Source organism: Penaeus japonicus, unplaced genomic scaffold (assembly GCF_977035675.1).
Source record: "Penaeus japonicus unplaced genomic scaffold, GWHDUDI00000001_assembly GWHDUDI00000002, whole genome shotgun sequence".
Classification (NCBI taxonomy): domain Eukaryota; kingdom Metazoa; phylum Arthropoda; class Malacostraca; order Decapoda; family Penaeidae; genus Penaeus; species Penaeus japonicus.
Genome location: NW_028234404.1, coordinates 775,197 through 787,906, shown reverse-complemented (window position 1 = coordinate 787,906; position 12,710 = coordinate 775,197). Strand labels below are relative to the sequence as shown.

The 12,710-nt window shown below is 30.7% G+C and overlaps 1 protein-coding gene across 1 annotated transcript in view; it reads left to right on the top strand.

Moving 5' to 3' along the window:
• Positions 1 to 9,673: 9,673 nt before the first annotated feature.
• The window catches only part of LOC147472210 (uncharacterized), a 14,724-nt gene continuing 11,687 nt past the window's right edge, over positions 9,674 to 12,710 (top strand). Inside the window, exon 1 of the mRNA XM_086543739.1 lies at positions 9,674 to 9,792. Coding sequence (XP_086399865.1) covers positions 9,674 to 9,792 — 119 coding nt within the window. The remainder of the gene's footprint in view (positions 9,793 to 12,710) is intronic.

Below are 12,710 nucleotides of genomic sequence, written 5' to 3'. Positions count from 1 at the left end.
TATATATATATATATATATATATATAAATATGTATGTATGTATGTATGGTTGTATATATATGTATATATATATATATATATATATATATATATATATATATATATATATATATATATAAAGAGAGAAAAGCGAGAGAGAGAGAGAGAGAGAGAGAGAGAGAGTATGTGTGATTTTTATCCATCTATTGTCTATCAGATAAAGTCCGAGTTATTTGATTTTTAGATCGCAAATTCCTGTGCATAAATGGAGCAAGGAATGCAACATTGCGAAAATATCATTGAATTAATCGGAGCGTTCCATCAATTAACCGTATTCGATGTGTCCATTAAATCATTGCGTCAACAAAATGATACATTTGTTGGTGATGAAAATATATCCAGTGGTTTTATTGAATGCAAATCAATGATTACCCGACCTTGTGTTTTCAATGACGCTTAAATCATGATGACCATGTAGATCCGGCAAATAAAAAAAAAAAAAAAAAAAAATGCTCTGTATGCAGTATCTTAACGTTTCTTAAAAAATGTATGGTAAAGTATCATTACCTTTTGGAAAATTAGGTGTCACTGAAGCTTTATTTGAATGTTGGAATCTCTTAATGGAATTAGTCTATTGTGTAAACAATAGAATAACATGACCGTAAAACGATATATTTGCTGAGTGCATTATTAGAATATAAAAAGCATAAATATGAATGATATCAGTGAACGAATAACAATTACAGCAAAACATAAAACAAAAAAATTGCATGGAATTGGGTAAGGCGTAAGACTCTCTCTCTCTTCTCATCATCTTCCTCTCTCGCTCGCATCTCATCCCATCTCCGTCTCCTCTCTCTCAACTCTCTCTCTCTCGCTCTTCTCTTTCTCTCTCTCTCTCTCTCTCTCTCTCACTCCCTCACTCTCTCTCTCACTCACACTTGACAACTACCCAATTCAAAAATTTCTCCTTCGCTCCCTGTTGCCCATATTGCACGACTTCCTTCAAGACCAAGCATTAACCTCATTCCTTGCCTTGCATCAACGCGTCTGGGTCAATCAATTTTCACAAACACTTTATGAATTAAAGTTTCCTCATAAAAAATACCATATAGTCGCATTCCCTAGTACTTAAGGAATCAACTATCATAAATCAGAAAGACGAATTAACTGCGTTATTAATTTCAGATGAATGAGATACGCAATAACGTAGCACTGCTTACCGTATCACGTTTCATTATGCATACAATATGAAATTTTAATGAACTTACATACAACATATATACCTACATAACATACATACATACATATATATATATAATATATATATATAATCTATATATATATATAATAATATAGATATATATATATATAATATATATATATACACATACACACACACACCACACACACACACACACAGACCACACACACACACAACACAATATACAAATATATATAAATAATATATATATATATAATATATATAAAATATATAAATATTATATATATATAGATATAGCTTATAAGCTTGTATCATTCCCGCCCTAGATTTTCATCTTATCAATGCGTATTCACAAATTTATTTAGTCAACCTTCCTCTACAGCAGAATGCTCGATCTCTCCAATCCGATTTCTGTCTTCATGTCTTAAGAGATATGAGAGCGCATTAATTAACAGGAAATACAATATAAATAGATAGACAAAATAAATAAATAAAAACGCTAGACATAACAACTTACTCAGAAAAGGCTCGTTAAGCGTTAAGAAAGAAAACTTACGTGTCTCAGAAAATATATATTTTTTTCTCTTTGCATTTGTTAGTAAGGCTTTTAACAAGCATCAATAGGAAGAAACGCGAGTTTAAGGAGACTTGAAAGGATGAGGTTGGAAAGGGCCACGAGTGCACGGGGGGGGTGCATGTGGGGGTGGTGAGGGCGAGGCGGGGACTGCCAAGTAAAATGAGAGGCAGTAGTCAATGACTGGGGCTAAAGTTTTTCTTTTATTTTCCTTCTTTCCAATAAGCTATTTATTACTAAACATGCCATAAGGATACCCCAAGTTAATACTTCTAATATTCCTAATACATACGATATATTTCAGACACATACAAAAAAAAAAAAAAAAAAAAGAAAAAAGAGCGCGCGCGCGCGCAGCGAGATAAGACGTGTATATATATATATATGCATATATATATATATCGAGAGTATATATATATATATTAAATATAGAGCGAAAATAAATATACATATATAAACACACACACCCAAAGTCCTCGCTCGAGAAACTCATTTTAGACCATACCCCCCCCCACCCCCCAACTCCCCTAATGGCCCAAGGCGTGAAAAATTGCAGCGTTTTGGGAAACCGAAAGCAACACCAATCACCGACAAGTCACGCTATGTCGAGGAAAAAGAAAAAAAAAAGAAAAAGAAAAGAATGTGAGGAATATGTCGTTGAACGAAGAGAGAAGGAGACGCAAACAAGGTTTCCAGAAATGTAAATGGCATGTTAATATAGAAAATAGAGTCATGAACAATGTAAATAGAGATATATATAAAAGTAATACGCAAATAAGATACACAGGGAGGTAAATAAGGTAACAAATGCACACATGGTAAATAGGGATGTGAGCAAAGTAAACAGAAAAAAACAACAACAGAAAAACAATAAAGAATAACATGCATATGCACAAATACCATCACAGAGAAATGAATCGACTATTTTTTTTTTTTCTTTTCTTTTTTATCAAGCCGAGCTTTGATTTTTGACAAGCAAAAACCGAGAATTCCTTTCTTTCCAAAGACAACTAAAATGCCTGGTGTTGTTCTTCAAAAGATCAAAATGACACCCATTCACACCAACCTATTTCAGAGACGTGTATGTCTTCTCATGATATTAATAGTCTCTTATTTTCGGTTTCGGAGATGGAATTTAGCGAGGACAAAAATCACGAAAGTTCTTGTAATAAATCTGATGTTATACTTAGTTCACAATGAAAATGTATTTTGGTGCGATAAAAGGAAATTCTACTTGTATTGAATAGAAAGGTATATGATGATTCTAAGTCTAGAAAAAACAATTCGGATTAGTGATTACAGATATACTGCTCTCTTATTCTCTCTCTTTCTCTCACACCCACATACAAACATATATGAATATATATATATGTATATATATATATATATATATATATATATAACTATATAAGTGTTAGAATAATATATTATATATAGTTATATATGAAATATATATATATATATATATATGTATATATATATTATATATATACTATATATATATACTATATAAAATATAATCAATCATATACGATAGTATATATATATATCACATATTTAATGAATGTATATATATTAATATATATAACTATATTAATATATATATATAAAAATAATATATATAACATTATATATATATACAGATATGTTATCAATATATATATATATATATATATATATATATCTATATATATATAGTATATATCTATATCCACAACAGTATGTATGTATTTATAATAATAAGCTATACGCAATAATTATATATTATATAATTCGATATATATATAATATATAATCTTATATATAAATATTATTGTATATATAATTATATATATATAATAAGTATGCAAGCATAGTATGAATATTATAATATATGGTTAATATAATATATATTATGATTAACGTCGTGGATTATGGCCAGGGAAAACCCACTACTTCTTACATAACAACAAATCAGTTTAAGATTTATTGAAAGATGACCGGTAGGGATGGGGATCAACACGGGGATGAACAGTTTTCGAAAAATCCAGAGGTGTTTATTTTCAAAGATAAATAAATAACTCTATTTCATCTATAGTGTATTTTTTTTTTTTTTTTATTGTCTGGGGCCATATAATATATATATATATATATATAATTCTATATATATATATATATTTATATATATATATATATACCTGTATATATATATATAATTATATTGATATATATATATATATATATATATATATATATATATATTATTATATATATATACCTGTATATAAAACATATACTTATAATTATAATGGATCTGTATATATATTGTTATATATATATATCTTATATATAATATATATATAAATATATATGAATACCTGGATTTAATATATATATATATATATATAATATATAAAATATATATATATTATATATACGATATATATATATATATACCTGTAATGATATATATATATATCGCTATACTATATAAATATATATATATATATATATATATATTATAATAATATACCTGATGTAAGCATATATATATATATATATATATATATATATATATATATATATCCCTGTAGTATATATTATAGTGATATATAATATAATATATATATATAGTATATATATATATACCTGTATATACACTCTATAATATATAGGTATATATCTATATTATATATTATATATATATATATATATATATTCATATACATAGGATATGTGTGAGGTATATTGTGTACATATATACGGATATATATATATATATATATAATATATCTAAATATATAAAATATAGTATATATATACATATATATCAATATATGTATATATATAAATATATATAATATAAATATATATATCAATAGTAATATATATATATATATGTATATATATATATATATATAATATATATATATAGGATAATACATATATATAATGTATATATATATACATATATAAATATAAAATATATATTTATATATATATATTTATATATATATATATATAATATCAATATATATATAAACATTTATGTATGCTTAGTCATATATGTATATATACACGTATATAGTCTTCAATAATGGATAAGTCAATTATTTTTCAAATCCTTCTGTCCGAGGCAGATATTGTATATTAATTAGATCAACCTTGTATATCTCAAAGTAATAGGACAAACATTAGGAAAACACAGGCATATAACGTAGAGGTGAATAAATAAGCCAAATTAAATAAAATGGCAAAACGACGTATAAAGCATATTTCACAATTACCTTTTTTTTGCACTTGAATAGTATTGTTCTACTGAATTAACCAATTTTAGATAAATATAAAAGCAGGGATCGCTCGAAAATCCGCCTCTGGACCTCTGCAAATCCAATTAATGCTCAAATCATGAAAACGGTATTCATTTGGTTTCATGAGATTGATTATGTTATGTAGCTTGAAAGACAAAAAGAGGGAGACCACAGAAATTTGACATTAGGTATTGCAATAATGTTGGCATTATCATCCAATCATGTTGTTTCGTCGTTATGAAAGAATGAATATATATCTATGCGCGCGCGCGCAAGTGTGTGTGTGTGTGTGCGTGTGCGTATGATCATGTATGTGTGTATCTCTCTCTCTATATATATATGTGTGTGTGTGTGTGTGTGTGTGTGTGTGTGTGTGTGTGTGTGTGCATCCGTGTACACACACACGTACATTTCATAGCGCATGTAATCAGCAAACTGAAATATCGCAGTTAAACAGTAAGGTAGAGCTTATATTCTACAATATTTCCGAGGCTACGTCAGAATTTTCTTAGGCCTCGCTAAGAGGGAAGTTCAGAGACAAAACTCAAACTCTAACTCGTCTATCTTATCCTCAAGAAAAACATGAACGATTCATACACTTTTTCCCTTTATTACCGTGTATTCCATTCCTTTACCTTCCCTTCTGCTCCTTTTTTTCCCCTTCACGATCTGAAGTATCAAGAAATCTTATCCCTTTTTACTTGACATAAATCCCAGGAGAGGCTTCAGGATGTGAGATTCTGCTCTCAGGTCACCAGTATCTGACACACACCCTTCCCCCTCCCCCTCCCCCTCCCCCCTTCCCTTCCATTTTGAAGGGGGTGGGGGGGGGGGGGGTTGGGAGGATGTTATCGGCGTTGGCTAAGGAAAAGGATAAGAGCGGACGGTGTTGGCGACCATTCAGGGGAAAGGGACAAAGAAGAGAAGGTTTGTCTTATGTCCAAAAGAAGGAAAGGAATGGGAAAGAGATAGTGATATATTCTCTCTTTGTTTTCTTTCCACACAAACACATGCATTTTTGTGGGATTTGGGGAAGCTTAATACACGGGGCTACTGTTTGTCCGTTGTGCCACTGAAAACCTGTTGGTAGTTCGTATTTAAATCCTTGTCTACTATCAACAAAGAACAGAAAGGTAAGGATGAAGACATTCAAAATCGTAGTGTCTTCACATGGCTAAGGAAGATAACATATCATAGGTAATAATATATTCCTATCTAATCGGATTCTTTTTGTATAATAAATCAGCTGTTGGTATTCAATATTTTCATTTATTTTTCTTCTAATTACCACATTTCACCAGGACATCCTACCTTTCCTACCTTTCCTACGCATTTTCTTCAAATCTTTCTTTTTTCATTTTCTTGATATCAGTCCATATAACATTCACAATTTCCAACATTACCACCTCCCCCTCAAAAGCCTCTCCCATCTTATCCCTTAAAACATGTCCCCTCAATGTTTCTTTACTGATTTTCCCAAACGGATCCTCCCAAAACGAAGAGGTTAGACAAACTCAATGAAGTGATATCAAGGTGATATTCTTAGAACAACATGATATCACCACCAACAAGATATATGCAGCAGATCCTTGTACGCCATTACTCTGAATCTTTTTTTTTTTCTTTTTTTTTCTTATTATTATTATTATTATTTTTTATTTATTATTATTTTTTTTTGGGGGGGGGGCTCATTTTCAACCTCGAGATTCCAGTCAGGAACTAACCTCGAGGATGAAGCGTCAGTCTCACGAGCCACGCTGCTGACGAAACGTGGTTGCGTGTCTCAATGTTTTGGCATATTTGCTTCGAAACAGTGAAACATACGTAAAAACGTATCCTTGTATAGAACATATTCTCCGTGACTTTGAATTGAAATGATGAATAGAATAAAAAAGGTCGGATTAATCTTCCTCAATTATGTAGATATAAGAGAAAATATGCATAGTTTAATACTATGATGACTGTTATATAAACATCTTTGTATCCTTGAGAACTTATTATTAACAACACGTTAACGACAAAGCGAAGAGGGGCGAGGGGGAAATAAGGGGGAAAGGTGTAGGGAAGTAGGATTGAGAGAGGAAAACGTAAATAAGAATAACGAGAGCCGAGTGAGCTAAGAAGTAGAGAGAGAGACGAGAGTACGTAGAGAGAGAGATGTAGAGTAGAGAGAAAGGGATTGAGTAGGACCGAGATATTGATTGGAGACGAGGAGAGATTAAAGAAGCTAGAGAGAGAGTTTAGAGTAGTTGAGTCTATGATGAGATTGGATGATCTGAGAGCGAACATAGAGAGATAAGAGAAAGAGAGAGAGAGTGCACTGTCAAGATAACTGAAGCTCTTCTGTGTATCAACATAAGTAAGTTCTTCTATAAGTCATACTTTAACTGGCCCCCAGAACAGTCCGAAAGGAACAAAATACATGAGAACTGCTAAACAATATTTGCAAATACAATAACAATAGTAGCACTGACAAACACCGCAATTGGACAACACAGTATAACCAATACATATACGCGTTACGAACATAAAAACCTTTTGTTTTTTACAGTAACGAGAAACTGACATTTAAGAGCTATTTTTCATAGGGAGATAGGATATGCGAAGAACACAACGCGAGCAGCATTTTCATTTGAAGATATTTCGCGAGGCTACAAATATCCATCCCTCTAGACTTTTATAACCTATACTTGGTTATTGTGTTGTACAGGTCGGTGATGCCCGAGGTGTTAGCGGAAAGCTGATTGCAGTATATGTTTCTTTATTTTTGGTTTTGTTTATCTCACTCACTCTCTCTCTCTTCTGCGTCCTTACACATATACATACATATATGCGTATATACATTCGCTCACCCACACACACACGACACACTGCACACAAACACACACAGCACGTGTACACACACGCATACACAGACACACAACGACACACAGCGCATACAGTAAGCGTAAACCCACATAAACAGAAGAGAGAGAGCGTGGAGAGAGAATGACCATAGAGAAGGAGAGACGAGAGAAAAGAGAGTGAAACAGGAGAGAGAGAGAGAGAGATTGCGCATATGAGAGAGAGAGAGAGAGAGAGAATGTATGTAGTTTCTGTTATAAATATTCGCCTATCATTTTTACTCCTCCTACGCTACTATCTAAACTCTCCTCAATTATCTTTTATAGTATATATATATAGTTATATATATCTTATTATAACGATATATATATATATTAATATATAAAATTATATATATATATATATATATATAGATATATACATTCCCTGTTTCTCTCCAGCATGTTTTAAAAGTGACCTTAAAGTTAATCTCTTCCTCTCCTGCAATAGTCCCGACGCTATTGCATTATAATGCCTATATTGAGTTAATTCATCCCTAAAAAGTTCGACAATATTATGTTAAATCATAAAAATTCATCATAACCAAATTCTTTTTTCTTTATTTTGTAAGACGAAGACGTTTTACTACTTTGACAAATGGCAGTTAGTGGACAGTACTCTCTAAACCACATAAATCACCAATGGTTAAATATTGTTCAAAGGTGATCAATCAGTACCTGAGCTAATCAACAAAGTGGAAACATAGGACCATGTGTTGGTGTGTGGGTTTATATCCTGTTACATCCAAATATACTTGAATTAGGTGGGGCGTTATGTTGTTTTTTGTAGTTGTTGTCTGTGATATCTGTAGCTTTGAATGTGTATATCCAAGCGTATACCAAATAGATTTGCTTTTTATGATTCTCACTTAAAATATTTTTATGAATCAAAGGTATTTGTGCTGATATACATGGCTTGTTTAGTAATATTAGGCACAAGTATTTAGAAAATATTTGTATTGAGTCAATGCCTGTAGTTTAATTGTGATTCCACGAACAATTCCCTTTTGATTCTTTGTGATTCTTTCAAAATAAGGCAGGGTTTCGTGTAGTAATATTACTGTAATTATATATAACTACTATATATAGATATATATATATATATAATATATATATATATATAATAATATATATAACCTATAAATATATATACAATATGATATATATATAGATATATATATGCATTCATCATATATATATATATATATATAATATATCTTATAAAATTATGTAAGAATGATATAAAAATATATTAATATAATATATATATCTATATATATATTATATGTATATATATATATATATATAATAATATATATATATTGCATGTAATATGTATAATATATACGATATATATATATTATCATATATTCTATATATAGTATGTATGTATGACCACCCTCCCCAGATTTATATATAATTATATATATATATATATATATTATAATATATAATATTTGATAATAATATTTATAATATATAATACGAATATATACTTGTATATAAAAAATATATATCTATATATATATAATTATAGTATACTAAATATATATATACTAAATATATGTAAATATAATTATACACACACACACACACACACATCAATATATATATACATACAGACAGACAAAGAACAACATACACCCAAAAAACGCAAACACACATATACCCTCAACCAATTAACCATGAACTGGTTATTCCTCACTCCCCTCAAAATTCAGGCATGAGGAGCTGTGGGTTTTCGGGGTGTGACCCGGCTGGAGACCTGACCTCAGTGGTCTGGGAGAAGCGAGGTTTTCGTCGACATGACGAGGGGATAGATAAAGCTCCGTTTTGCCTCGGGTTTGAAATTGCAGATTTAGAGGCAACACGCTCATGAGTTTTGTTTAGGTTTTTTTTTTATTTTCTTTATTTCTTATTTTTTGTTAGTCACTTATGTATCAATACGTAAAAAGTTAGTGGGACCCGCTCCTGGCCGCTAGTTTCGTACAGGGATGAGGGCGGGTATCCCGGTTGATTTAAAAAAAACAATATTGATTACACACAGCACACACATAACACACACACACAAAAAAAAAAAAAGCGAAAAAAAATACTATGCTAATATATAATGAAAGGCTTCGTCGTTTTTAGACAAAGATTTCCAAAAAGAATTTTAGTTTAGGGCAACTGTGTCCGAGAGTAATAATAACACAAAGCAGTGTCGTTAGAAAAAACGAAAGAAAGAAAAATCCACTGACAAATATGGCTATGTTTATACATTAAGTAAACCGTCTTTGTTCAAAGAAAAAAGTACGGACGTTGCGCGAAAAATCAAAAACTCTAAACGCTAGGAATATATGAGGTAGAAAAAAAAACGAATGAGGAAGGACAACTTGAGAATAAGCAAAAAGGCCTCTGAGGTACGAAGGGGAGAAAATAAGAAAGTCACGGAAGAAACGGACGGACCAAATAACGTATATAAAGAAGGAAAGAGCAATAAAGATATAAGGATTGGTCGAGATTAAGTGAAGAGAACGACAAGATAGAAATAATGGAATAAGGGAAAAGCGTAGATAATTAAGGAGAGAAAGGAAGAGATGTTGGAGGTACAAGGGAAAGATTAAAAGAGAAGTAAATATGTAGAGAAACATAGTATGATAAAAATCGCAAAGAAAAATAAATGGAAGAAGTGAGATATGGTTAGATAAAGATAAAAAGATTCGGAGCGCGCGAGAAGAGAGAGACAGAGTAAAGTGAAGGAAAGAGAGAGAGAGAGAGAAGAAAGAGAGAGAGAGAGAGAGAGAGAGAGAGAAGAAGAGAGAGAGAGAGAGACAGAGAGAGAGAGAGTGAGAGGAGAGAGGAGAGAGAGAGAGATGGAAAGAAAGAAGGATGATAAGATATGAAATAAATATAAAGATTGTGTAAGTATATCGCGTATAACACAATGCGAGACACTACATATGCATACATACACATAGAAACATATTACGTACATTTGTACAACAGATTCAAAGTATTCACATTATACGTTTCAGTGTGTTAGTATGTATGTATGTATGTATGTTTGTTTGTATGTGCGTGGATGTATGTATGTGTGTGTGTGTGTGTTGATGTATGTATGTACGTATATATGTATATATTTTTTTGTGTATGATAAAAATTCAGGTGAAAATTAGGAGGAAGAGGAATAGAAAGAGGAACAATAGGAGTAATCATTGAAAAAAAAGAAAAAAATATATATATACTGTACATTAATTATCAAAACAATGAGAACAAAGAGGAAGAGGAAGAAGGGCAGTAGTAGAAGAATGAGAAAAGGAGGAATATGCTTATATATAGACACACACACACACACACACACACACACACACACACACACACACACACACACATACACACACACACACACACACACACACACACAACACACACACACACCACATTAAACTTATATCTTTATAATATATATATATATATATATATATAAAATATATAATAATATATATATATATTATATGTATATATAGTATATATAATTTATATATATATATATTTATATATATATATAATATCATATATATGTATATATATATATATATATAGAGATATATATATATAGTATATATATATAAATATAATAACATTTATATATATACATATAAAACATTCATATGTATATATATAGATATATTAATATATATATAAATATCTATATCTATATCATATATACATATATAAGATATACATAGATGATTTCGCCCATACCGTAATAAATATTTGCATAGCTTCTGATTAGTGACATATCACCCTTACGATAAGAATACCGTCACAAACCCAAGAAAACAAAAAAAAAAAAATCAAATACCCCAGACAAACGAAAGGGGGAAATCACAGCCCAAAACCGAGCCCGAAGGGACCCTTTTGTCCATCGTGACATGTGGCTAAATTGTCACTAAGGTCTAATTGGGGGCGAGGGAACCAATCCCTGCCTCGTATACTTGCCATTGGGGCATATCCATAACTAATGTGAATGTCCCGAACGAGATATCAAAGTTAATGTTTATGTATTCCCTAAAGGAAAAAGAATACAAAGAAACAGAAATAGAAAACGAAATGAAAGATATGCTGAGGGGTGTATTTGTTTTAAATCTTATTGATTGATGAGGAGCGATTAGTGAGTGAGTGAGTAAAATCGAGTGAGTGAGTGCGTAATTGAGTGAGTGAGTGAGTAAATTGATGGGTGAGTGAGTAATTGAGTGATGAGTGATGAGTACTTTTAGTGAGTGAGTGAGTAATTGAGTGAGTGAGTGAGTAATTGATGAGTGATGAAGAATAGAGTGAGTGAGTGAGTGAGTAATTGAGTTGAGTGAGTGAGTACTTGAGTGAGTGAGTGTGTAATTGGAGTAGTGAGTGATGAGTAATTGGAAGTGAGTGAGGGATAATTTGAGTGAGTGAGTTAGTTTGAGTTACTTGAACAAGCATGAAGCGAATATTAAAAAAGCGTGACCGTAATGTCAATGGAAAAAACGTAGCATTAAGTGACTATATGTTGTTTCATTAGAATAAGGATATTAATGGAGATATAAGATAAGCCGAATATATATATCACCAACTTAAATTGCAGAAGCTGCCAAAATGACATAACTATTAAATGAACCCACAGATAGATTTGAAAGGATTGTTTTGAACTATTCTCATTTCATTTACAACTATTGTGTATTAAGTAATTAGAATATAAAAAATAATTTATTGTCAGGATACATATATATTTTGGAAAC